This window comes from Strix aluco, chromosome 30, assembly GCF_031877795.1.
Source record: "Strix aluco isolate bStrAlu1 chromosome 30, bStrAlu1.hap1, whole genome shotgun sequence".
NCBI classification, from domain to species: Eukaryota; Metazoa; Chordata; class Aves; order Strigiformes; family Strigidae; genus Strix; species Strix aluco.
The window spans coordinates 2,665,492-2,691,374 of record NC_133960.1 but is presented as its reverse complement, the minus strand read 5'-3'; the positions used below and the strand labels follow the sequence as shown (position 1 = coordinate 2,691,374).

The following is a 25,883-nucleotide window of genomic DNA, read 5'->3' as shown; positions in this document are numbered from 1 at the left end:
AGGGTGAGGTTCATGGTGGGGCTGGAGGAGCTTCGGGGTCTTTTCCAACCCAGATGATTCTGGGATTCTTCCGTTTATTCTCCTGATAGCGATTTATTTTACTGACTGTATGCCCATCAGCGGCTCCTGAAGGCAGCCAGCTGCCTCCAGGACTTCCTGGTAAAAGAAAGGCAGGCTTCTTTCACGGTGTTCATTTTATTACAAAAGCCTCAGTACCTCAACACACCTCCACCCTTAACAGAGCAACTGGAAAGAACAGAAACACAGCAAGGAACTGCTCACCAAAATACAATGGGGCTTCCTAGAGAACAAGCATCGACAGGGACCTCCCGTGCCCCAGCTAGCGAAGCAGCAGCTCTAACACCTCTCGCAGAAGGTCTGTTTGCCCCCAGATCTCCTTCCTAGCAGCATTCCAGCGAGGCAGGCCGTGCTCGGAGGAGCGGGACCCTGAGGTTTAAGACATTGGAGGAGGCTGCAGCAGGCCAAGAGCCGTTTGGCTGAGCAGAGGCTGGAGGGCAGCACAGATGTCAGAAAGGCCGCAGAGCTGCGCCCCCCAAACAACCTCCTCTGCGTGTTCACACATTTGTATCACCGAGGCACTGGGTCTGCAACGGAGCGAGGTGTCTCCGAATACGCAGACAAGGGAGTTTGGGATTTTCGGTTGGGTTTTTTTTTTTTTTTTTTACTTTTACTCATTTCTTTTTTAAGATGTAGAAGGCAACACATCACTGCCATGGAAGTGATCAATCCCCTCTTGCCGACAGGGCTGGGGCGTAGCCCAGGGCAGCGCTTTGCTGATCCCAACACACCTGCTGTTCTGGGTGCTGGGATGTTCTTTCCTGAGCTCTGGGGTGCTGGTGGCATTTGACTTTGCTCAGTTCTTTTTGGTCTTGGGGGTGTCGTACTTCCTCTTGCTCGAGTACCACAGCAGCAGCGGGATCCCGATGGAGGGCAGGGTCATCACACCAAAAGCTGCCCAGTCCAGCTAGAAGGAGAAATTGTTAAAAAAAAAAAGAAAAAGTCAAATCGTACAGGTGAATCTTGCAGCCATCAGATCTAGTCTCAAAGCTTCTGGCTCAAATCCCACAGTGCCAGCTCCTTCAGAGAGGCAGCTGGGATGAAAACTCTTTGCTTTTTCTGTGATAAATTTCTGGACAACTGATACAGATTCTTTACAATCCATGTTGGTGTTTTCCAGGTGACTGCAGCACCAACAAAACACACCACAAAGTGGCAAAAAGCCGCTGTGCTGGGTTACAGAGTTGCTGCGATGCAATTTCAATTACCAACGAAAGGTACTTACAAAGTGAGGGGAGAACCTCCTGTCAAACTCGCGCTGAGCCAAGATTCCTCCCTGCCCAGGAGCACTAGTGAAACCAACCTGAAAAAAGTCAGGGGAAAAAGATATTTGCCACCTTTCCTTCTTGTAACAGAGCCCGCGTGGTGTAAGAGTGCAGGGACACGCGTCCCCCCGTAACAAGCATCTTGAAGAGTTGACTCACCACAACCTGTCCACCCTCCTGCGCCAGGTACGTGATGGTAGCGGAGGTGAAGTTGAAGTAACCAGCTTTGAGAGGCCGCAGAACCACAGTGTGGGACACGTTACTCGCTCTGAGAGCCGTGAGTTAAGGAAAATAGTTGCATTTCATCAAAGGAAGAAGAGTGAGGAGATAAGTAAAGGTGGATGAGTCAGTGCTGCTGACAGATCCGAGTCCTCTGCGGTTACAGACGTCCAGACCCATCCAAGGCTGCTCCAGCTGCTCCTCCCTCCCAGGCAGATGAATTGCACCAGGACCTGGCCCTGTTTGCAAGGAACTTCTTTATTTTACCAGCACCTTCAAGGAGACCAGAGATTTTAATTCAACGCCCTGCCCAGGGTCTGGCACGCTGGAATTTCGGTGACAATGAAGGAAGACGGGAGAGCTACAGGATGCTCAGGGGGAAGGAGGAGTGACAGGAGAAATTTCACAACATGAAAAGATACGGAGCGATCCTGTCCCACTTGACGTTGAGCATCCCAGAGACAATGCCAAAATCTTCCGGGGGGAAAGAATCATCCGACAGCTCCACATCTAAAGCAGCACTAAATGCAACAAAGAAAGGGGTGAGAAGAGTGTCTTAGACTTTGCATTCTACTCACAGGGAACTGCACCAAAGAGGGATGACAGTTCCACACTGAGAGTTCAGCAGCTGCAAGAACTGATTTTTGAACCATAAAAAAATCACTAATAGAAGATGGAGAGGAGAGTGAAGGTGTATTACAGGGAGACTGCAGAAAGAGGAAGGCAAAGCTGAGAAAAATTACAAAAAAGGTAGGAATCCAGATGTGAAAAATAGCTCACAAAGCCAGGAAAGGAAGGCTGCGTGCATGGGGAGCAGAGTGTCACAAGACACAAAAGTAACTAAACCAAGCTGGACCAACAGCCAGAGCAGCCACGAGGTGAAAGCAGGAAACAGCAAAAGCAGGGACAACAGAACAGGAAGAAAAAGGCAAATTGCAGGGTCAAACCTTCAAACGCTGTTGGTAAGCTCAGAGTTAGAGAGAGCAAAATTAACAGCACATCATGGAGCCTAAAATAGTCTCAAACCCTGCAGACACACACACACATGTAACGTTTGCTCCGGGTCAGTACTAGAAGCCTGGACAAGGTTTACCTGGAGCCGACGTTGTAGATGTTGTACTGCAAAGTCAAGTCCTTGCCCTCCACTGCGTATCTGTTTAATAAAGATTTGGAGGCCAGGAGCCTGGCGCCTTCCTCACAGTGGGCCACATAAAACAGGGCAAACACAGCGAGAATGAGGAGCTTCATCTAGACACAAATGAAAATGGAATGTCATTGGTAATTTAATTACAGAATCATCTAGGTTGGAAAGGACCCCGAAGCTCCTCCAGCCCCACCATGAACCTCACCCTGACCATTCCCAACTCCACCAGATCCCTCAGCGCTGGGTCAACCCGACTCTTCAACCCCTCCAGGGATGGGGACTCCCCCCCTGCCCTGGGCAGCCCATTCCAACGCCCAACAGCCCCTTCTGCAAAGAAATCCTTCCTAAGAGCCAGTCTGACCCTGCCCTGGCGCAGCTTGAGGCCATTCCCTCTTGGCCTGCCGCTGGGTCCTTGGCTCAAGAGACTCCTCCCCCCTCTCTGCACCCTCCTTTCAGGGAGTTGCAGAGGGCCAGGAGGTCTCCCCTCAGCCTCCTCTTCTCCACACTAAACCCCCCCAGGTCCCTCAGCCGCTCCCCATCAGACCTGTGCTCCAGACCCTGCACCAGCTCCGTTGCCCTTCTCTGGACACGCTCGAGTCATTCAAGGGCCTTTTTGGAGTGAGGGGCCCAAAACTGAACCCACTCATCGAGGGGCGGCCTCCCCAGTGCCGAGCCCAGGGCTCAGATCCCTTCCCTGTCCCTGCTGGCCACGCCAGTGCTGGTACAAGCCAGGATGCCACTGGCCTTCTTGGCCACCTAAGCACACTGCTGGCTCATGTTCAGCCAGCTGGCAATCAACACCCCCAGGTCCCTCTGACTGGCGAAAGGAACACGAACAGGACAACTAAGCATTCACGTGCAGCAAGACATGACCAAGTGTAAACTGCACAGCGATATCGATACAGGATTATCACAAGCTGGCAGAAAATTACCCTCCACACAAGCCTGCAACTGCCCCCGAAACACTTGTACACTTTCTGCAGGGATGCAAGAAGTGGCACAGCGGTGTCCCCGACCAGCAGGCATGGAAGAAGTGACAAAGGTTTTCTCCCTTTTCAAAGCCCCGCAAGTACCACTCCCCTTTATCACATCTCAGCGATGGGCAGAGGTCTCAGATCACAAAACCTCTTCTAGTAACTTTCAGAGCAAAAGCTCTGGCAATTAAGTTTCACCAGTTTTAGCAATTAACAGTTAATTGCCATTGCCAAGCACAGCAGCTTTCCAGCAGCGTCTTACACAACTTCTCCCCAGCAAATTCTGTATTCTTCTCAGAGAATACCAGCTCCTCATTTTCAACATTTCTGCTTTCCTGTTTCCAGCCACTTTCCTATTTCCAGCCACCAACTCCCTCCAGCGGCCTTTCGTTGCCCACAAGTCCCTCCTTCAGGCCACGTCTCCCTTTCCCCAAGCCCAGAGGACGAGGAGACCACACGGCCACTCTACGTGCAACCCCTCAGGAAACCTGATGGGCTTTTAAACGCAAAAACTGCTCCTCACGCGGCAGAGCCTCCTTCCCTCTTAATACCCGCGGACCCTTCAGTCCTGCCCTGACACAGCCTTCACACCAGCATTTCCCCCCACACACCCCGGAGACTCAAAGATAAGCTCAGAGATCCTGTTCCACGCAAAACAACCCGCCGGTTTCACCGACTGCTGCTCGCAGGAGTACCGGACATCGACGGGCCCCTCACATCCCCTCAACACCGACGGCGAGGCCACCACCACAAACCCGGGGACACGCGCACGGGGACGCGTCACTCCCCGGCGCCCAGTCCCTCCCCACGGAGCCCCACGACTGCCCGCGGGCCCCTCACCGTCGGTGCCCCGCGGAAGGCCGAGTCAGCGCAGAGGCCGCGGAAATACAGCGAAACGGAAACGGCGCCCGCGCGGCGGCCCCGCGGCACGCTGGGAAATGTAGTATCGACCCGCTACGGCGGGGACTCCGCGCATGCGCAGAGCGGCCTCCTGCTCTGGGGCTCCCCGCGGGGGGAGGCGGCTTGAAGCACCGTCCTAGGACGTGCGGACAGGATCCCGGAATCCTCTGGGTTGCAAAAGCCCTCGAAGCTCCTCCAGCCCCACCATGAACCTCACCCTGACCGTTCCCAACTCCACCAGATCCCTCAGCGCTGGCTCAACCCGACTCTTCAACCCCTCCAGGGATGGGGACTCCCCCCCTGCCCTGGGCAGCCCATTCCAACGCCCAACAGCCCCTTCTGCAAAGAAATCCTTCCTAAGAGCCAGTCTGACCCTGCCCTGGCGCAGCTTGAGGCCATTCCCTCTTGGCCTGCCGCTGGGTCCTTGGCTCAAGAGACTCCTCCCCCCTCTCTGCACCCTCCTTTCAGGGAGTTGCAGAGGGCCAGGAGGTCTCCCCTCAGCCTCCTCTTCTCCACACTAAACCCCCCCAGGTCCCTCAGCCGCTCCCCATCAGACCTGTGCTCCAGACCCTGCACCAGCTCTGTTGCCCTTCTCTGGACACGCTCGAGTCATTCAATGGCCTTTTTGGAGTGAGGGGCCCAAAACTGAACCCACTCATCAAGGGGCGGCCCCTCCGAGGTGTCGGAAAATGATAAAGGAGCAAAAACATAGCAAAAGACAAAAAGGCAATGTTTCTCATACAATCTGCAGCTGAGAAGGTTTGGTTTGGTGACCAGGATCACTATTGCTATAAACAAACTTACGGTTGCTTAGTTCTAGAGTAGAACTATTGTATTGTTAAGATTTATGATCAACAGAATGGCGATCTGAAATTGTGCTGTAGAAAGTACCTATTTTTGTGTCCTTTAGGTGAATTTAGCTCATTGTAATAGGAAAACCACACTTAAGTTACAGCTTAAGTTACCCACCTCTTCAGGAAGCCCCCCACTCTTTGAGCACACATATATTAATAGGTAGATACTGTGACTTTAAAGGAATAAAACTAACAAAGAGGTGATATTGTGATAAAACACTAACCAATACTTATGTGTAGAGATGTGTGTTTGTGTGTTCAGAATCAAACAAATACAGTGCATGTTTGGAACTTGGTGTACTGGCCACTGTGGCTGCCCAGCACCATTTTCTGTGTAGAACTGTCATAAATGTCACTACAAAACTGTCACTACAAAAAGGCCATTGAATGACTCGAGCGTGTCCAGAGAAGGGCAACGGAGCTGGTGCAGGGTCTGGAGCACAGGTCTGATGGGGAGCGGCTGAGGGACCTGGGGAGGTTTAGTGTGGAGAAGAGGAGGCTGAGGGGAGACCTCCTGGCCCTCTGCAACTCCCTGAAAGGAGGGTGCAGAGAGGGGGGAGGAGTCTCTTGAGCCAAGGACCCAGCGGCAGGCCAAGAGGGAATGGCCTCAAGCTGCGCCAGGGCAGGGTCAGACTGGCTCTTAGGAAGGATTTCTTTGCAGAAGGGGCTGTTGGGCGTTGGAATGGGCTGCCCAGGGCAGGGGGGGAGTCCCCATCCCTGGAGGGGTTGAAGAGTCGGGTTGACCCAGCGCTGAGGGATCTGGTGGAGTTGGGGTCTGTCAGTGCTGGGTTAATGGTTGGACTAGATGATCTTCAAGGTCCTTTCCAACCTGGATGATTCTGTGATTCTGTGAAATATGAATTTCTTGACTCTGTGTTTTAACTGGCTCTTTGCACACTGGGTGAAGAACCCTGGTTTTGAGACAACATGAGGAGAACACAGAGTGCTGCCCCTGCCCTACCCCAGACCCCACAGCCCCAGGGGAGGGCCCCAAGCCCCGCGGCGGAGCCGGCCCGAGCACGGCAGGGACACGTGGCAGGACGGGCTTGCACCAGGAAGGTGCGGCTGAAGGAATTCTCCTTGCCAGGACTCAGTGTCCCCTTAGGGAGAAGGGGACAAGTGGCCTGACCCTGTGATTTGGGTTTGCGGGAGGCTCATTGCTGAAGTTAGTGCTTTGGGAAAGAAAACAAAGCTGCCAAGCAAGGGTGTAACGCAGGGAGCCAGAAGGTGGCCATACCTCCCCTCCTCTGACTACTGCTCACGTTTCTCTCCATCTGTTCTTGAGGTCAGTATGATTCTCCTCTTATCTTCTTCTTGAAGAGCTTTGGGAACAGGAGGGACAAAGAGGTGCCGTCCCCACTTTGCTTTCAGTTAGTGACCAGCACATAGAGCAGAAGCCCGATGACCACCACGACTCGCAGGAGCACCTCAACGAGGAGCAGCAGCACACCGACGACGATGATGGCCAGCAGCTCTGCCCAGCTCACCAGTGCTGCCAACTCCATAGAGGCTCTGTGAAACGAGGGAGAAGAGGATGAGAGCAGCGAGCAGGATCTGGGTTAAATTCCTCAAACATCAGGTGGGACACCTCTCCTCGTGCACAGACCCAAAACTGTATCTTCATGTATTAGGGATGCTCTGTTTACCCAACCCCACGCCAGAGAGGCTCCACCCTTCTGTTTCCCACAGATTAAGAAATGTCGTGACCTCCCTGTTACAAAACCAGTAACAAAACTGAAAGCCACTGGGCCTGATTTTCAGTGCTGGAGGAAGCCTTGAGAGGTGACCTGTTCCCATGTTTCTCGGGCAGTTGCCTGCAGACCTCTGGTGGGAGAAGGGCCACGAATCCCCACCTCGGAACACATATTCTCCCTCACGCACACAAATGAACAACCCATGAATCCACCTCTCCAGGGCCCAGACACTGGCTCCATGTATCAGTTCTTTATCAAAATTCCCCACTCCCAACCTTTCTGAAAAGTTCTCTATACACCCACTTTCGTCTTCCCCTGCTGAAGCACACACGGCTTATCCAAGCTGCAGACTATGGAAAGCATCACAGAGCTTAAATCAACATACACTGAGGTGGTGTAACCTTAGGCTGGGCTTCTCTTTCCCACACCTCAGCAGGGTTTGCTGCAGTGCCAGGATAGACTAGGACCCCATCACTGAGAAAATACCAGTCCTTGGCCTAAGAAGCTTAGAGCTTCTAACAAAGAGGCTTGAATTTTGCTGCAAAGCACCTTACTCACGCAGCTGCTGGCTATCAGCGGTTAATGCATCCAACCTACTTCTACATGTTTTTATTCCTGGCTAACTGTTGGTGGGTCTGTGTGAGCAGGTAACCATGAGAGAGGAAGACAAAGCCTTGTTACTGAGCTAAACAATTTGAGGGGACGAAAATCACAGAATCCCAGAATCTTCTTGGTTGGAAAAGACCCTGAAGCTCCTCCACTCCCACCATGAACCTCACCCTGACCATTCCCAACTCCACCAGATTCCTCAGCACTGGGTCAACCCACCTCTTGAACCCCTCCAGGGATGGGGACTCCCCCCCTGCCCTGGGCAGCCCATTCCAACGCCCAACAGCCCCTTCTGCAAAGAAATCCTTCCTAAGAGCCAGTCTGACCCTGCCCTGGCGCAGCTTGAGGCCATTCCCTCTTGGCCTGGCGCTGGTTCCTTGGCTCAAGAGACTCCTCCCCCCTCTCTGCACCCTCCTTTCAGGGAGTTGCAGAGGGCCAGGAGGTCTCCCCTCAGCCTCCTCTTCTCCACACTAAACCCCCCCAGGTCCCTCAGCCGCTCCCCATCAGACCTGTGCTCCAGACCCTGCACCAGCTCCGTTGCCCTTCTCTGGACACGCTCGAGTCATTCAAGGGCCTTTTTGGAGTGAGGGGCCCAAAACTGAACCCACTCATCGAGGGGCGGCCTCCCCAGTGCTGAGCCCAGGGGTCACATCCGTTCCCTCTCCCTGCTGGCCACGCCAGTGCTGGTACAAGCCAGGATGCCATTGGCCTTCTTGGCCCCCTGGGCACACTGCTGGCTCATTACCAATCCCCCCCAGGTCCCTCTCTGACTGGCAGCTCTCCAGCCACTCCTCCCCAGGCCTGTAGCCCTGCTGGGGGTTGTTGTGGCCCAAGGGCAGCACCCGGCATTTGGCCTTAGTGAAACTCCCCCAGTTGGCCTCAGCCCATCGCTCCAGCCTGGCCAGGTCTCTCTGCAGAGCCTCCCCACCCTCGAGCAGATCACCACTCCCACCCAACTGGGTGTCATCTGCAAACTGACCGAGGGTGCACTCGATCCCCTCGTCTAGATCATCAGTAAAGATGTTAAACAGGAGTGGCCCCAAAACAGAGCCCTGGGGGACACCACTCGTGACCGGCCGCCAACCAGATTTAACTCCGTTTCCCACAACTCTTTGGGCCCGGCCATCAGCCAGTTTTTTACCCAGCGAAGGGTGTGCCCATCCAAGCCATGAGCAGCCAGTTTCGCCAGTTGAATGCTGTGGGAAACGGAATCAGACAAGCTGGAAACTTTTCTAGGCACACAGGCTGTGAAAGGCCAAGCGACAGCGGCTTTGTGCCCTCTTGTAATTAACACTGAACGACTGGAGGGGCCGGACCCACAGTGCATCGTGATCGAAATGGTGCTGTGGGGACGCCTCCCGGCTGCAGGGCGAGGACCTCAGCTCCGAGGGGACGCCAGAGCCTCCGCGGCACTGGGAGGGTCTCAGGTCGCACCACGAAACGCCGAAGGGGCCGCGGCCGGGGAAGGCCGCGAGGGGCGGCCGCGGCCTCAGAAACTACCGCTCCCAGCGTGCCTCGCGGCAGCGCGCCTCTCCCATGATGCACCGCGCGGCGGGCGAGACCACAGCACTGCCGGGAAAGGGGGTGGGCGCTCAGGACTTCCCTCCCACACGGGCTCTCAGAGGCCCCGATCCGCCTCCCAGCTGGCCTGTGCAGCCTCACATCCCGCAGCCGGGGTCTTCCAGGCGCAGTGGGGGGCGCAGCAGGAGAATGTCCCCCCTGCGGCCGCCCGATGGTGGCTCCTCCCCCCCCTTTGCGTCAGTGCAGCGATCCCCCCCCCCGGCGGCTCTCGGCGCCGGGATTCCACGCATGCGCAGTACCGCGCGGCACCGCCCAGCGCTGCACGGCCCCATGCGCTGGGGCGTCACTTCTCAACCGACCATGCTGGGAGGGGCGGGGAGGGGAGGGGGGCGGAGCGCCGCCTCCTTATTGGACGCCGGGCCGGCGGCGCTGGGTGGGATTGGTCGATGCGGGCGGGAGGCGGGGCAAGAGGGTCGCGGCCCGGTGAAGCGGCAGTTCTCGGCGCGGCTGCCTCGCGGTCGCTGTCTCCAGAAGGTTCCGCGCTCGCCGCCGCGCTCGAGCCGCCGCGATGATGGGCCCGCGCCCCGTCCTCGTGCTCAGTGAGTGCCGCCGCCGCCCGGGCCGCGCCCCGGGGCTGGGGGGCTGAGGGCAGGGTGCCCCTTTCCCTTCTCGCGTTCCCCGCCGCCATGTTGGGTTCCCCCTCGCGACCGGGCGCTCCCTCACAGACGCTCCCCCGGGGGTTCCGCTGGGCTCTGGCACGCCCTGAGCTCCCCTCTCGCTGTCCCTTCGCACTCCCCGCAGACTCTCCACTGCCCGGTCCTGAGGGGCCGTGCCCCGCCCCCCCCCCCCCCCCCCCCCGGCCGCCGCTCCACCCGTGGCCCCGCTTTACTCCCTGCGCGGGAGGTCTCAGGGCATCGCAGCCCCCGCTCCTCATTCCGCCTTTCCTGGCGGATCTTGACTCATCTCAGCTCTTATTTCTCCTCGCGTGTTTTTCCTCACGTTGCTTTGTGCTGGCTCTTTGAGCCCCTCACACTGCGTGATTCACCCTCCAACACGAGGCTGTCCATGGGGGTTTATTTCTGCTTGGCTTTCTCATTCTCACTCTCCATCTGCTCCGCTCACCGGCAGCCCAAGAGAAAGGCTTTGCAATAGGCCTCCTTACCTTCTTCTTGGTGCTGCTTTTACCGTTGCTTCCTTTTCTTCTGTCTTATAAATCTATTAGCACAAAGATCCACTCCTGAAGTAAATCTGTGCTCATCCAGCCTAGGCTTGTAGTAACAGAAAAGCAGCACCAAAACTAGAGATTCTTCAGGGCAGACCCTTTTGACAGTTACTCCCCAAATACAGTTGTCAGCCTGTGGCTGCTCACCCTAATCTACCACAGGCCGAGCAACACTAGTGTATAAAACTTAATTTTAAACCTGTGTTGTACTTGACATGAGCATCTGTAACTTCTTTTTGACTGGAAACTGCAGCAGTTCCTAGGCTGCGTGGGATCTTGCAGATCCTAGTGATTCACTGCTGTTTGGTTTTTCTTGGGGGAATAGGTTGTATTTTAGGGTTGCAAAGTTTTGTCTCAGTTGAATTGTGATGCTAATCAGGAATTCTGTTATAATAAGGAATGTTGTTTTCACTGACACTTCTCTACGAATACGTTTTCTTACAGTGGCTGTGGTATACTGTAAACTCTTAATTTAGAACTGATCGTGTATCAAGTGTGTGTGACTGAGAGGGTATCTTTGCACTGTCAGTATCACTGTTTCAGTCTTGGAGTTCTTGGTAAGAGCAGATTAAAGTTTATTTATACTTTAATATTTTTTTTTTCCTGTGTGCTTTAGGTCAGAATATGAAACGTGAGTCTGGAAGAAAAGTCCAGACTGGAAACATCACTGCTGCTAAGGTACCATATTCTTATGTCAGGCTATTTGGATTCTTTTTTTGTGTGTGTGTGGTATTTACTGTGTGTTATCTTTTTTTAGTGTATGTGCTATATTTAAGAGGGAAAACTGGCTCTGAAGCATGTTTTCTGTAGTCTATATGAATCCAGAGTAAAGCAGCATAGAAAATGAATTTTCAGTGTTAAAATAATAGGTGCAATGTAACTGAATGTGGAGGGGTTTAACCCACCAAAACCTCTTTCTCTGCAAAATTTGTGAGTGTGTAATTTCTAACATCTGATTTAGATAATAATTTACTGTGGTGCCAGTGCCCTTATAACCCCTGTGTTCTCACTCCCACACAATTCTGCTGCATCTAAGCAAGCGCAGGATCATTGGGTCACTTAAATTTTGCAGTGGCTGCTTGTGTCATGTAGACTGTGGGTTTTTTTTAGACTTTTCCATGCCCTCCTTTATTGCCTCATTTCTTTTGTTCGTCCTAGACTATTGCTGACATTATCCGAACGTGTTTAGGACCAAGAGCTATGATGAAGGTGAGAACTTTTGCTGAAATACCTCTCTGCATCCTGGCTAGAAACACTACACGTGCTATAGGTCGGTGCAAATATCGTTTCTCTTCTGGTTGCAGATGCTTTTGGACCCCATGGGTGGGATTGTGATGACCAACGATGGCAATGCTATTCTTAGAGAAGTAAGTTTCTCCTTAAGGATTGTCATTCTTAACATGTGAGCTGGAATCTTCCAGGATACGGTTACGTAGCTGCCACTATTCTGTCTTCTGTCCTGAGAGCCAGCAAGTATTAAACAGCAGTACTGAGACTTGCTGGGGAGGAATTAAATATTTCCAGCAAGTGCTCTTCCTCCTCAGAAAAGCAGGTTTGATCCCAGGGTGGTGGATTTTCATGGAGGTTTTACAAAGTGGACATCAATTCTATGGTAATTGTAGCCATAATCACTTGCATCAAAACCTTGTGAGTAGATGCTTGCTCTTACAATGCCAGGTAATTAGACCAAGAAATCGTTGTTGGCTTTTTGGTGCAAGTGCTGTTAAAACAACATCACAAAAATGATAATGCCTGAAAAACCGTGGGAGACACAATATTGTGAAATACAAGGGCTTATTTTTGGTCTCAGAAAGAAAAATCTTTGCTGTAGTAGGGCAGAATGCCTTTGATGGTTTAAAAGGTGTCGTATTTGTTCCGCTGAGCGATGCAAGAAGTTTCAACTTTAGTACTGTGGAACAAAAACATACCCCTCGCTCCTGTACAGATTCAAGTCCAGCATCCAGCTGCAAAATCAATGATAGAGATCAGCCGTACGCAGGATGAAGAAGTTGGAGACGGGACCACATCTGTAATTATCCTTGGTAAGGAGAGTGAATAAGACGTGCTTTTTATAAAAGGTTATGGCTGAAGTTTGCTCTTTTTGCTCACCAGAGCCCAGTAAACGTGCCTTAATGAGACAGATATTTGTTATTTACCAACCCTACAACTGATGTTTGGGGTTTTTTTTACCACAGAAGAGAATGCTTGGTTCATTCTCTAACATAACCCTAACCCTAAGGTTAGGGTTAGGTGATCACCTAAGGAAAGAACACCACTAGAAAATTGTGGTTTTTCCCTGAGATAAGCTCGATTAAGTACAAAGAAAGGTGTAGATAACAGTAGAGCCCTCTGTATGGAGAGCAGATACTTTTTATCTGGTACACTGTTCTGCTGTCTTGACTTGATTGTTACAACAACTTCCCTGGGGAATTTTGATGTTTTGGGGTTGTTTTTTTTTTTTTTAGCTGGAGAGATGCTCTCCGTTGCTGAACACTTCCTTGAACAGCAGATGCACCCGACTGTGATCATTGGGGCTTATCGTAAGGCTCTGGATGACATGATCAGTATTCTAAAGAAAATTGGGTAAGTATGGGCTGTTGGGAGTTAGAAGGGATGTGGGGTTTCTGTCTTGCTTAAAGATGATTCTCCAGGGAATCATGTTAGTGAAATACAATTTAAGGTAATTGGAGAGAGACTCAATGGGATTATGAATAGATTGTAGCTTGGAGTAATACTCAGTTTACTGTTTGGTTTTTCCTTTCTGTCAGCACTTCAGTGGACGTGAACAACAAAGAGATGATGCTTAAAATCATAAAGAGTGCTATAAATACCAAGGCAATAAACCGCTGGTCTGACTTGGCCTGTAGCATTGCTCTTGATGCTGTTAAGACTGTGGAGTTTGAAGAAAATGGCAGAAAGGAAATTGATATTAAAAAATATGCAAAAGTAGAAAAGGTGAGTGTGTCCCGAGCCATTTCTTATCTACGTGCCCCTTTCTCATTCTGAACAAGCTGTTCTTAGGAAGCAGTGGGAAGAATTTTCTGCTACTGATCTGCAGTCCGCAGACATAACACTTAAAGATACTTCAGTCGGTGCTCTCAGACTTGCTGGTTTGCAGTGAAACCAGGGACAGTTATTTCAACACTCTGAGAATATTTGTCAAAAAGATTGTTTAAGTTGTTTTGGTTTCCATCTTCCAAACACATGGTGCCAGGCAGTAGGATGTGAGCAGTTTCTCAAGTTCTTCCGTAGCTCTGCAGAGAGACCTGGCCAGGCTGGAGCGATGGGCTGAGGCCAACTGTATGAGCTTCACTAAGGCCAAATGCCGGGTGCTGCCCTTGGGCCACAACAACCCCCAGCAGGGCTACAGGCCTGGGGAGGAGTGGCTGGAGAGCTGCCAGTCAGAGAGGGACCTGGGGGGGATTGGTAATGAGCCAGCAGTGTGCCCAGGGGGCCAAGAAGGCCAATGGCATCCTGGCTTGTACCAGCACTGGCGTGGCCAGCAGGGACAGGGAAGGGATGTGACCCCTGGGCTCGGCACTGGGGAGGCCGCCCCTCGATGAGTGGGTTCAGTTTTGGGCCCCTCACCCCAAAAAGGCCATTGAATGACTCGAGCGTGTCCAGAGAAGGGCAACGGAGCTGGTGCAGGGTCTGGAGCACAGGTCTGATGGGGAGCGGCTGAGGGACCTGGGGGGGTTTAGTGTGGAGAAGAGGAGGCTGAGGGGAGACCTCCTGGCCCTCTGCAACTCCCTGAAAGGAGGGTGCAGAGAGGGGGGAGGAGTCTCTTGAGCCAAGGACCCAGCGGCAGGCCAAGAGGGAATGGCCTCAAGTTGCGCCAGGGCAGGGTCAGACTGGCTCTTAGGAAGGATTTCTTTGCAGAAGGGGTTGTTGGGCGTTGGAATGGGCTGCCCAGGGCAGGGGGGGAGTCCCCATCCCTGGAGGGGTTGAAGAGTCGGGTTGAGCCAGCGCTGAGGGATCTGGTGGAGTTGAGATCTGTCAGTGCTGGGTTAATGGTTGGACTGGAGGATCTTCAAGTTCCCTTCCAACCTAGGATGATTCTGTAACGTAAGTCAGCGTGCTCTTAAAATTAGATGCATCTTAAAATTAACTGGATGCATCATGATTACTTGAGAGAGTTTTCCTTTATCAGTACATGGGAAGGATAGTTTCAGGAGCAGATACACAGGTTTTCATCGACCAGACTGACTTGCCTCATTTTGCCCCTTTCTTGTGTCTGTCAGATTCCAGGTGGTTTTAGTGAAGACTCGTGTGTTTTGCGTGGAATCATGGTGAATAAAGATGTAACTCACCCCAGGATGCGTCGCCTTATTAAGAATCCACGCATTGTCCTTCTGGATTGCTCGCTAGAGTACAAGAAAGGAGAGAGCCAGGTAAAGCAAGTCCTGTTAGAGATGTCCAGAATGTTTGATTTAAGATTAGTAAAGTGAAAAAACCCAGATAGGTGGATAAAAGCCTGAGTGGCAAAAGGCTCTTCGTGTTCTGCCTTTCAGAGACCTTTTTCCCATGTGGGCTAATCCTGCTGCAGGGTCAGTACCCTGGAGAAAAAAGTAGAAAAATGTAACTGAGGCTACAGTGATGGGTGTATGTAAGTGATGGTCAAGAGTCAGACATGTTTCTGTGCTTTAATGAACATTAATGTTCAACTGACACAGTGTCACCGTTTATTTGGTCAGTATTTTTCACTGTGTAGTTCTCCTTAACCTCTTGCCCAGGCAATATTGGAGGAGTTCAGATCACTCAAGCCAGGGGTTCTGTGTGTAACTCAGTGAAGGGTTGGGAGGAATAAAGTGAGATATTTCCACCTCTTTCTGCGCAGACTGATATTGAAATAACGCGGGAGGAAGACTTTGCCCGCATCCTGCAGATGGAGGAAGAGTACATTCAGCAGATTTGTGAGGATCTGATGAGAGTCAAGCCAGATCTGGTCATCACCGAAAAAGGAATTTCTGGTAATAACACGTTGATCCTTCTTAGTGTTGAATTCAGCTTAATAAGGTTCGTGCTGTGTTAAATGCACCGTTCAGTAACTTCAAAAAAAAATAAAAACCCCAAACCCAAAACCAGCCATACAAAAAAACCCCACAAACCTGATTTTGAACACGACCCTGGTTTTGTTTTGTTTTTTAGCTTTCTAGTGAACAGGTCTACATTGGAGGCATTGAAGTTGATATTTCCTTGTGAACATGGACACTTACAATAATATTTTGCTTTTCCAGCATTTGGAAACGATACCAAAGTATAAGTGAGGATGAGTCCAGCAAACTGGGAAGCTGCTCTGTAACTTTGCCTTGCAGCTTGGTTTAAGAAGCCACATTTAGTTTTTTCTTGCCATAACCCTTTTTACTTTAAAGACACATTGAGTTTGTTTTCATAGCACTGGTTCATCAATAAAACTGCACAAACCTGATTTCAGATCTGGCCCAGCACTACCTGATGAGAGCCAACATCACCGCGATCCGCAGGGTGAGGAAGACAGACAACAACAGGATCGCCAGGTAAACGCTGGCTCCCCGCTGCAGCCCGTTCTTGCTGTCTGTGGCTTGGAGTTTTCCTTCTTGTCTCACCCTTTCCCCGCAGTTTTTATTTGAGTTTTCATTCCTGTCTCACCCTTTCTCCCCAGTTTTTGAGTTTTCATTCCTGTCTCGCCCTTTTTCCACAGTTTTTGAGTTTTCAGTCCTGTCTCACCCTTTCTCCCCAGTTTTTATTTGAGTTTTCATTCCTGTCTCACCCTTTCTCCCCAGTTTTTATTTGAGTTTTCATTCCTGTCTTGCCCTTTCTCCCCAGTTTTTGAGTTTTCTTTCCTGTCTTGCCCTCTCCCCCTAGTTTTTATTTAGAGTTTTCATTCCTGTCTCACCCTTTCTCCCCAGTTTTTGAGTTTTCATTCTTGTCTCATCCTTTCCCCCTAGTTTTTATTTAGAGTTTTTATTCCTGTCTCACCCTTTCCCCCCAGTTTTTATTTGTGAGCATCTAACCTGACTGTTGTTGGGGTTCTAGGGCCTGCGGAGCTCGCATCGTGAGTCGCACAGATGAGCTGCGGGAGGAGGATGTGGGAACTGGAGCCAGGCTCTTTGAAGTTAAAAAAATAGGAGATGAGTATTTTGCCTTCATCACTGATTGCAAAGACCCCAAGGCTTGCACTATCATTCTGCGTGGAGCCAGCAAGGAAATCCTAGCAGTAAGTTATTACACGTTCTGCTTCCCCCTCCTGTCCTGTCACCTTCGTGGTGTCAGTAAGTCATCGCTTCCTTGTGAGCCGCTTTTGGGGGCAAATGAAGCAAGAGTGGGTTTCCTCTGAGATCTGGAGCGACAAAGAATTCCCATCCCATGGGCTGAACTGTACAGCGAGGCAAAACCCGCGTGCTGCAGGAGCCAGCCCCGCCGACTGGGGTGTGCCACAGATCCCTGCGATCCCTAAATCTCTACTTTTGTGCCCATTTCAGGAGGTGGAGCGCAACCTCCAGGACGCCATGCAGGTGTGTCGCAACGTCCTCATCGACCCGCAGCTGGTGCCGGGCGGGGGAGCAACCGAAATGGCTGTTTCCCACGCGCTGACGGAGAAATCCAAAGGCATGACGGGGGTGGAGCAGTGGCCCTACCGTGCGGTCGCCCAGGCTCTGGAAGTCATTCCCCGGACGCTGATCCAGAACTGCGGCGCTAGTACCATCCGTGTGCTGACCTCGCTCAGGGTAAGGCACGTGGCGGGGGCTCCTCGGAAGAGATTCGGCCCTTTCCTGCCACGTCCCACCACTCAGTGCCCTTCTGGGAGCAGCTTTTTAGTAATTAAGAGCTTTACATTAAAAGAAACCTGTGTTGAGGTAACCGAGCCGTTGAGGGCGATGTAAAGACTGTCGCTGCTTCTGTGTTAGCTGGGCTGCAGACACTTTTACTGTGGTTTTGTGCCAAATTTGAAAGCATGAAAATGGAATTAAATAGCTCGTTTGAGGTACCAGAGTTTAAAAACAAAACAACAAAACCCTGAGGCTGAACAAAATCAGAATCTTTTGAGTTCAAATTTGGATGGTGCAGGACAGAATATCTCCCAAGTTTTAACTTATGATATAATTAAGTTTTTTCAAGTGGTGCTCAGCAACATGCTGTATAAACTTCAAACCAGAAAATTCTCATGATGGTTTTGGGCCGCTCCCTCCAAAAAGGCCCTTGAATGACTCGAGTGTGTCCAGAGAAGGGCAACGGAGCTGGTGCAGGGTCTGGAGCACAGGTCTGATGGGGAGCGGCTGAGGGACCTGGGGGGGTTTAGTGTGGAGAAGAGGAGGCTGAGGGGAGACCTCCTGGCCCTCTGCAACTCCCTGAAAGGAGGGTGCAGAGAGGGGGGAGGAGTCTCTTGAGCCAAGGACCCAGCGGCAGGCCAAGAGGGAATGGCCTCAAGCTGCGCCAGGGCAGGGTCAGACTGGCTCTTAGGAAGGATTTCTTTGCAGAAGGGGCTGTTGGGCGTTGGAATGGGCTGCCCAGGGCAGGGGGGGAGTCCCCATCCCTGGAGGGGTTGAAGAGTCGGGTTGAGCCAGCGCTGAGGGATCTGGTGGAGTTGGGATCTGTCAGTGCTGGGTTAACGGTTGGACTGGAGGAGCTCCAAGGTCCTTTCCAACCTGGATGATTCTGGGATTCTGTGATTTACTGTTTTCCTGAGCCTGTGGTCAGTTTGAGTTTCCAGAAGGTGAATTTGCTGTGAATTTTTACTCTGTTGGTAGTGACTTGTCATTCTGTTTACAGGCAAAACACACTCAAGAAGGCAGCCAGACGTGGGGAGTGAACGGTGAGACCGGAGCCTTAGTTGATATGAAGGACCTGGGGATCTGGGAGCCTTTAGCAGTCAAACTGCAGACCTACAAAACGGCCGTAGAGGTGAGGAGAAGGCGGCGGGGGGGTGGACACAAAAGAGCCTGTGTAGCACCACCAACCCAGCGGGGTGCGGGCCGGGGTCTCGGCTCGCCGATGCCAAGGGATGCAGCACCCGTGGGAGCCTGTACTCGGGCTTTTAGAGGGGCTGATTTTTGATTCTGTGGCTAAAATTTGTTGTGTTCCATCCCACCTTTTTCTACAAACTGTTCAGACTAGTCTCTCAAGGATGGGCTGAGAAATTCAGCCCCAGCAATGTGCTGGAGACTAATTAGTGGCCCTGAGAGCTTCTGCCCTCTGGAAGGTCCCAGCGGCCTCGCGTAAGCTGCCCTCCCCCTGCTCAGAGACCCCCTTTGGGGCGTTTGCTCGCTGGTGTTAGATCAGAGGTGGTTGGTCAAAGGGATGTTTTGTCCTTTTGTCAGCTAAAAATAATTGTAAAATAATAATTGTAAAAATAATTGTAAAAATAAATGTCCCCTTTTCCACGGGGCCTCCCCGCTAGGTGCCCGAGCCTGCTCCCCCCTGCCTGGGCCAGGCACCGTGTCCTTTCCACGGGAGAGAATCATTTCCTCCAAGGCAGATGCTGCTTTGGTGTGAAAGCTGAGCAGATTGGATATTTTTTTTTTTTCTTCTTTGTGATGAGCTCTTGACTAGATCTGGGTGTGGGGTTTCTCCCTAGACTGCAGTTCTCCTCCTTCGCATCGATGACATTGTTTCGGGGCACAAAAAGAAGGGGGATGATCAAAGCAAGCAGCCCGCGGCGCCGGAGGCAGCCCAGGAGTGAGAGGGGACACGTCGCTGATGGAGGAACCAGGCGAGAAGAGCTGGAGGGAGCGACCCGGGGCTGAGGCTGAGCTGGGGGGGAAAGTTTGTCTAATGTCTGTGGGAGGGATGGGGGGGAAAAAAAACCCACCCCCCAAGAAGTGGGGGAAGGGCGGATGTGTCATGTGAGAGCCCCTGCTTTGGGTGGAGATACTAATTTAAGTGGTGGGACTGTAACTTCTCCTTAACTGTTTGCCTCAAAAATAAACCACGTCATTTCAGCCTGTCTGTGCGTGGACGGAGGGGAGGAGGGGGATGGAAATACCTCCCTGCCTCTGCGCAGGGCAGTGCGGCGGGCCTGGGGCCGCCCGTCGCGGCCGCTGACACGATCTCTCCACCCCAAAAAATCTCTTCTGAAGGGCGGCGGCTCCTTTAAGAGGGTTCCGCGCGGCCCCTTTAAGGCGCGGGGGGGCGGAGGTCTCCGCGAGGTCACGTGAGCGGGGGGATCGCAACATGGCGGCGCGCACGGTGCTGCTGAGCGCGCTGCTGGCGGCGGCGGCGGGGCGGGGCGGGGCTGCGGGCGGCCGCGAGGTGAGCGGGGGGGGGGCCGGGGCGGGGGGGCGGCTCTCGGGGCGGCCGCCGCGGCCTCCAGCCTCTGCGGGGGAGCTCGGCCCGCGCGTAACCGCGCTCCGTGCCCCCGCGGGGCTGAGCCCGCCCGATCGCGGTGATGCGTGGCCCACGGGGGGGGAGGGGCGGGGAGGAGAGGGGCTGCCTCGGGTCTCCCGGCCGTGGGGCTCAGGCCGGAGCTGGAGGGGACCTGCCCCTGTCTCAGTCCTGCGCGTCAGTGGGGACCCTGCGCTGCCAACCCCGGGCCTGCTGCCCCCACCCCGCCGTGTCCCGGTGCCACCCACCTCCGTCCCTTGTGTCCCCGGGGGCGCTGGGGGCCCCGTGGCTGTGGGTAGGGAAGTGGTTTCACTGCCGGGGCGGGAAATGTTGACCCAGCGTGTTTAGCAACACCCGGGCCGGGGCAGGACTTTTCCCCCGCAAAACCTCACGGTGAGGCCGAGTCAGCTCATGTCCCTCGTCTGACCAGGGACTTGCGTGTCCGGAATTACCCCGCGCTGGGTGGGACCGAGCCCCGCTGAGACCTTCCTCTGGGGACTTGATTGCCAGACGGCTCAACAGGAGCCAGCAGAGTGCCCAGGGGGCCAAGAAGGCCAATGGCATCCTGGCTTGTACCAGCACTGGCGTGGCCAGCAGGGACAGGGAAGGGATCTGAGCCCTGGGCTCGGCACTGGGGAGGCCGCCCCTCGATGAGTGGGTTCAGTTTTGGGCCCCTCACTCCAAAAAGGGCATTGAATGACTCGAGCGTGTCCAGAGAAGGGCAACGGAGCTGGTGCAGGGTCTGGAGCACAGGTCTGATGGGGAGCGGCTGAGGGACCTGGGGGGGTTTAGTGTGGAGAAGAGGAGGCTGAGGGGAGACCTCCTGGCCCTCTGCAACTCCCTGAAAGGAGGGTGCAGAGAGGGGGGAGGAGTCTCTTGAGCCAAGGACCCAGCGGCAGGCCAAGAGGGAATGGCCTCAAGCTGCACCAGGGCAGGGTCAGACTGGCTCTTAGGAAGGATTTCTTTGCAGAAGGGGTTGTTGGGCGTTGGAATGGGCTGCCCAGGGCAGGGGGGGAGTCCCCATCCCTGGAGGGGTTGAAGAGTCGGGTTGAGCCAGCGCTGAGGGATCTGGTAGAGTTGGGAACGGTCAGGGTGAGGTTCATGGTTGGGCTGGAGGAGCTTCAAGGGCTTTTCCAACCCTCATGATTCTGGGATTCTGGGATTCTGCAGGTGTCGATGCAGTACAACCCCGGCTGGAACAACTCCTCTGTCAACCTGCTCCACGTGCGGGCGGTGGGGCCCAGTGACACCCTGCACTACATCTGGAGCAGTATCGGGGCCCCCACGGTGCTGCTGGTGGCTACGGAGAGCAGGACCAGCTCCCTGGGCATCAACTGGACCCAGCTGCTCTCGCCCGCTCCAGCGGGTGCCATCTGGATCGACCCTCCCAGCAGCATCATCTACTCCACTGCGGTGGTCTTCACCAAGGTACCCCTGAGGAAGGTGGCCCTGCCCCAGGAGAGCTGCCCCATGGTGGAAGGGGTGCAGGGTGTTGCTTGGGGGCAGAGCAGGTCGGTCTCAGCTGCAGCAAAACAGCCCCTTGTGTGTTCTACCCTGGTTATCTCCGGCTTGAGGTGTGATGGTGCCTTGAGACGTTTGTTTTCTGTTTGTTTTCTGTTGGTTTTCTGGTGGCAGTGGCAGCCCGTGGACCGTAGCACGAAGCGGTGGTGTCCACAGCACCTGCTAGTGGCTCCCAGCCCCTCTCCCCTTCCTTCTCCCTAGGTGTTTGAGTACAGCGAGGCCCAAACGCTGGAGGAACTCTTCTACCCCACGTACGACCTGTCTGACTTTTCCTGGGACAGCGTCAATCACACCCTGAACCACACAGCCCTGATGGCCGAGTTCACGGGCATCCCGGCCGCCGACCCCAGCGGCAGCTTCTCCAACGGCAGCCTGACGTTTCGGGTAAGGCCACGGGGGCAGAGAGGGGCTGGGATGCTGCAGGAGAACACGGTGAATATCACGTCCAAAGCACCTTCTGGGGAGGGAACGTTGCTCCTTGGTGTCCCGTGGGGTGACTGTGGTGTCCCTCTGACCTGTGTCCCCTGTAGGTGACAGCCTACGAGGCCAGTGGCCGTGACAGGCCCCTGCCCAGCCTCCTGCACACAGCAAACAGCTCTAAAGTGGAGTTTGTCCTGGCCGGGGTGGCTCCACGGGGCAACAGCTCCCGATTTGTGCTGGAGGTGGCCACGGTGGAGGAGACGGGGGTGGCGCAGAAGCTGCGCTCGGCACGCTCCATCGATGACGAGTACACTCCCACCATCTTCGAGGTGAGCGTGGGGTGAGCACTGGGCGTGGGGACATCCCCTGCTGTGGGAACAAGGGTGGGGGGGACGTGGGGCAGCCCGGACAACCTGTGGCTCCCCACTGTGACCATGAAGACCATCTGCACTTGGGCCACAACAACCCCCAGCAGGGCTACAGGCTTGGGGAGGAGTGGCTGGAGAGCTGCCAGTCAGAGAGGGACCTGGGGGGGATTGGTAATGAGCCAGCAGTGTGCCCAGGGGGCCAAGAAGGCCAATGGCATCCTGGCTTGTACCAGCACTAGCGTGGCCAGCAGGGACAGGGAAGGGATGTGACCCCTGGGCTCGGCACTGGGGAGGCCGCCCCTCGATGAGTGGGTTCAGTTTTGGGCCCCTCACGCCAAAAAGGCCATTGAATGACTCGAGCGTGTCCAGAGAAGGGCAACGGAGCTGGTGCAGGGTCTGGAGCACAGGTCTGATGGGGAGCGGCTGAGGGACCTGGGGGGGTTTAGTGTGGAGAAGAGGAGGCTGAGGGGAGACCTCCTGGCCCTCTGCAACTCCCTGAAAGGAGGGTGCAGAGAGGGGGGAGGAGTCTCTTGAGCCAAGGACCCAGCGGCAGGCCAAGAGGGAATGGCCTCAAGCTGCGCCAGGGCAGGGTCAGACTGGCTCTTAGGAAGGATTTCTTTGCAGAAGGGGTTGTTGGGCGTTGGAATGGGCTGCCCAGGGCAGGGGGGGAGTCCCCATCCCTGGAGGGGTTGAAGAGTCGGGTTGACCCAGCGCTGAGGGATCTGGTGGAGTTGGGAACGGTCAGGGTGAGGTTCATGGTTGGGCTGGAGGAGCTTCAGGGGCTTTTCTAGCTGAGAGGATTCTGGGATTCTGTGACTCCTGCCCTCACCTCACCGCCGTTGCTCTCCCTCCACCAGATGCTCTCCCTGGTAGCCGAGTCCCAGAACGGCAGCTCCACGCTCAGCTTCCTGCAGTGGAAGGCGACAGCCTACGGCTCCCAGACCCCCAGGCGCGAGGACAACATCCAGTGCCGCTCTCGTGGCCTGCAGGCAGCCAACTGGACCCTGCCCGTGTCCAGCGTTGTCCGTGCCTACTTTGGGGAGGGGGTAGGCAGCACCTACACCGTCAGCGCCATCAATATCTCTTTTGGGGGAGAGGATGGAAAGGTTTACCAGGAGAAGCGCTACCTTAGCTGGTGAGTGGGGTCCGTTGTGCGTGAGATGCTGCTCTCCCAGCTAAGAACTGGGGGGAAATGTGAGGTTACAGGGTTTATCAGTTTTATCTCCTTTCAAAAGTCTGTGTTTTCTTATAATCCTGTAGCCAGGGGTTTTGCAGTTTATTGATGCTCTCCCTCACTCCTCCCCCTCTCCTGCCAAGAAATCCTGATCTGGCCCTGTCAGGGTAGAAAGCCCTGGATATTCCCCCCATGGGACACGGCTGATCCCCACCCCACGGCTGATTTATCTCCTCCCCTCCCGCAGGTCGGCGCTGCTGGGCTTCGGGCAGCCCCCTAAGGACACCTTCTCCCCCCTCGTCATCTCCATCATGGCGGTGGCACTGGGGACCCCCATGGGGATGCTGCTGGTGGGCAGCTGCCTGCTTCTCTTGGCCCAGAGGAAACGCTACTCTGAGTACGAGCCCATCAACTGAGTGGGACACTCTCTGGAGAGACCCCCAGGATCCTTCTTGTCGCCAGGAAACGACCGCAGCTGCTGCAGGGGCTCCAGTGTCTGCAATCTCTTCTCTGTCCTCCCTCTGTCCCTGCAGTCCAGCCTTGGAGGGGACCAGGGCAACATTTGCAGCAGTTGCCCACGTCGCATATCGCTCTGTCCTGCTCCGTCCCACTGCCCAGATCCTGCATCTGATTTCACTTCTTCCTGTTTTTTCCTGGTCCATCCAGCCAAGGGAAGTGACTAGCAGGAGTTGGTCAGGGTCACCTTGACCCGCGGGATGATCCTCCTCCTCCCAAGGGGTAAAACCACTGTTGTGTGTCTGCAGCAGCCGGGGCTGGGCCCTTCCGGAGCGCTCCAGGGTTCTTCGGGTGCCTCCAACCCAGGAGCAGGGCTGCAGGACAGGGCTGGGGACCAGTTACTGCTCCTGCCAGCGTGCAGGGTGCCTTGCTGCTTCTCGCTGTGCCGGGGGCATCCCAGGACAGCCCCCCTCAACCCAGCTGGGCCTCACAGACTCCCCAGTCCCCAACAGGCACTTTCTGCTGCGCTGGCCTCGGTGAGGGCTGCTGGTGCAAGAGGGAAACCCAGTGCTGCTTTGCGGCAGCTGCTTGAGCTCAGGTATGTCCTGTCAGCCCATAAAGGGCTGATCCAGCCTTGCTGTTGGCTGTTGGCTCTGCAGGGCTGGCTCAGAGGTGCTATCCAGGTGCTTGAAGCCATGGGGCAAGCGTGGTCTGTGGCTGCTGGGTGTTTGCAGAGGTACCCTGTCACTTGGGGGTGTGCTGGGTTTTCACGTTCTCCATCACTGACTTGTCTTCGACCAAATAAAGTGGATTTCTAAGAGCAGTTTCTCGTGGAAACACTGCACTACGGGTGAGTGCGAGGAGAGCAGCTCTGGGGTTTCACAGAGTGCTGAAGCTCAGCAGGAGCCAAGGTGTCAAAACACCTCTGAGAGGACGGAGGCTCCCTGCCCCTGGATTGCCAGTCAGAGAGGGACCTGGGGGGGTGACTGATAATGAGCCAGCAGTGTGCCCAGGGGGCCGAGAAGGCCAATGGCATCCTGGCTTGTACCAGCACTGGCGTGGCCAGCAGGGACAGGGAAGGGACCTGACCCCTGGGCTCGGCACTGGGGAGGCCGCCCCTCGATGAGTGGGTTCAGTTTTGGGCCCCTCACTCCAAAAAGGCCCTTGAATGACTCGAGCGTGTCCAGAGAAGGGCAACGGAGCTGGTGCAGGGTCTGGAGCACAGGTCTGATGGGGAGCGGCTGAGGGACCTGGGGGGGTTTAGTGTGGAGAAGAGGAGGCTGAGGGGAGACCTCCTGGCCCTCTGCAACTCCCTGAAAGGAGGGTGCAGAGAGGGGGGAGGAGTCTCTTGAGCCAAGGACCCAGCGGCAGGCCAAGAGGGAATGGCCTCAAGCTGCGCCAGGGCAGGGTCAGACTGGCTCTTAGGAAGGATTTCTTTGCAGAAGGGGCTGTTGGGCGTTGGAATGGGCTGCCCAGGGCAGGGGGGGAGTCCCCATCCCTGGAGGGGTTGAAGAGTCGGGTTGAGCCAGCGCTGAGGGATCTGGTGGAGTTGGGAACGGTCAGGGGGAGGTTCATGGTGGGGCTGGAGGAGCTTCAAGGGCTTTTGCAACCCGCATGATTCTGGAATTCTGTGACTCGTGCCCTGCAGCAGCGTGAGGGGCTCTGGGGTGGTTTTGCCCCTGAGCCGTGGGCTCAGCGTGAGCCCAGGCCGTGGGCCACGTCTCTGCTGAGAAGAGCATTTGCAAGAGCCAGCCTGTTCCCATTCTCTGACTGCGGTGGGGCAGCTGCAGCCGTGATACAGCATTCGGGGATGGGAGGTGGGACAAGCTGAACACTCGGCAGATCTAGGGATGGAGGGGCTTCCCCTTCATTGGGTGGATTTTTAACTGTTTTGGGTTATGCCTGAGAACTGGAAAACAGAGACAATGAGACGTGCATGGGGCTGGACTCCCGGGGGTCTCCTTCGTGTCTGCAGAGGACTCCGAGGTGGGGTGCAGCCTGGGTGCCCGTTCTGCGGGAGGATCGGCCGCCCCCAGCTGCAGCAACCCTGGTGCTATCTCCCCCATCCCGGCTTCTCCCGCCTCCCTCCTTGGGGCAGGGCTCCCTCTCTCCTACCCGGCCAACTGCTTTGTGAACCAGGTGCTGAACCTCCCGCAGGAGGAAG

The 25,883-nt window shown here is 54.6% G+C and overlaps 3 protein-coding genes across 4 annotated transcripts; 2 read left to right on the top strand and 1 right to left on the bottom strand.

Moving 5' to 3' along the window:
- Nucleotides 1-176: 176 nt before the first annotated feature.
- SSR2 (signal sequence receptor subunit 2) lies at nt 177-6,938 on the bottom strand. 2 transcript variants are annotated; one of them, XM_074809440.1, is made up of 6 exons: nt 6,672-6,938; nt 2,656-2,810; nt 1,985-2,083; nt 1,503-1,611; nt 1,304-1,381; nt 177-985 (listed from the first exon to the last, which is right to left on the bottom strand). In XM_074809440.1, the coding sequence occupies exons 2-6, from the start codon at nt 2,808-2,810 to the stop codon at nt 875-877; spliced, it is 552 nt and encodes a 183-aa protein (XP_074665541.1). In that variant the 5' UTR covers nt 6,672-6,938; the 3' UTR covers nt 177-874. The 2 variants fall into 2 exon arrangements, with proteins under 2 accessions (XP_074665541.1, XP_074665540.1); XM_074809439.1 differs by lacking the exon at nt 6,672-6,938 and adding an exon at nt 4,521-4,660.
- Nucleotides 6,939-9,721: 2,783 nt separating this feature from the next.
- Nucleotides 9,722-19,398, top strand: CCT3 (chaperonin containing TCP1 subunit 3). Its single transcript, XM_074809332.1, has 14 exons — nt 9,722-9,857; nt 11,097-11,158; nt 11,639-11,689; nt 11,785-11,847; nt 12,426-12,522; nt 12,946-13,063; nt 13,249-13,435; nt 14,722-14,871; nt 15,318-15,450; nt 15,915-15,996; nt 16,496-16,676; nt 16,942-17,187; nt 18,230-18,361; nt 19,035-19,398. The coding sequence occupies exons 1-14, from the start codon at nt 9,827-9,829 to the stop codon at nt 19,137-19,139; spliced, it is 1,638 nt and encodes a 545-aa protein (XP_074665433.1). The 5' UTR covers nt 9,722-9,826; the 3' UTR covers nt 19,140-19,398.
- Nucleotides 19,399-19,615: 217 nt separating this feature from the next.
- On the top strand, nt 19,616-24,542 carry GLMP (glycosylated lysosomal membrane protein). The gene is made up of 6 exons (XM_074809333.1): nt 19,616-19,708; nt 20,951-21,208; nt 21,503-21,685; nt 21,832-22,050; nt 22,947-23,224; nt 23,511-24,542. The coding sequence occupies exons 1-6, from the start codon at nt 19,631-19,633 to the stop codon at nt 23,677-23,679; spliced, it is 1,185 nt and encodes a 394-aa protein (XP_074665434.1). The 5' UTR covers nt 19,616-19,630; the 3' UTR covers nt 23,680-24,542.
- The last annotated feature ends 1,341 nt before the right edge of the window (nt 24,543-25,883 follow it).

Excerpts from the sequence above, each read along its gene's own strand:
- SSR2 (XM_074809440.1), bottom strand. The coding sequence starts at position 2,810 with ATGAAGCTCCTCATTCTCGCTGTGTTTGCCCTGTTTTATGTGGCCCAC. Across the intron at positions 1,382-1,502 it reads AGGAGGGTGGACAGGTTGTG|GTTGGTTTCACTAGTGCTCC; the intron begins GTGAGTCAACTC and ends GACTTTTTTCAG. Across the intron at positions 986-1,303 it reads GGAGGTTCTCCCCTCACTTT|CTGGACTGGGCAGCTTTTGG; the intron begins GTAAGTACCTTT and ends TTCTCCTTCTAG.
- GLMP (XM_074809333.1), top strand. The coding sequence starts at position 19,631 with ATGGCGGCGCGCACGGTGCTGCTGAGCGCGCTGCTGGCGGCGGCGGCG. Across the intron at positions 22,051-22,946 it reads ACACTCCCACCATCTTCGAG|ATGCTCTCCCTGGTAGCCGA; the intron begins GTGAGCGTGGGG and ends TCCCTCCACCAG. Across the intron at positions 23,225-23,510 it reads GAGAAGCGCTACCTTAGCTG|GTCGGCGCTGCTGGGCTTCG; the intron begins GTGAGTGGGGTC and ends CCCCTCCCGCAG.
- CCT3 (XM_074809332.1), top strand. The coding sequence starts at position 9,827 with ATGATGGGCCCGCGCCCCGTCCTCGTGCTCA. Across the intron at positions 11,690-11,784 it reads GACCAAGAGCTATGATGAAG|ATGCTTTTGGACCCCATGGG; the intron begins GTGAGAACTTTT and ends TTCTGGTTGCAG. Across the intron at positions 13,436-14,721 it reads AATATGCAAAAGTAGAAAAG|ATTCCAGGTGGTTTTAGTGA; the intron begins GTGAGTGTGTCC and ends TGTGTCTGTCAG.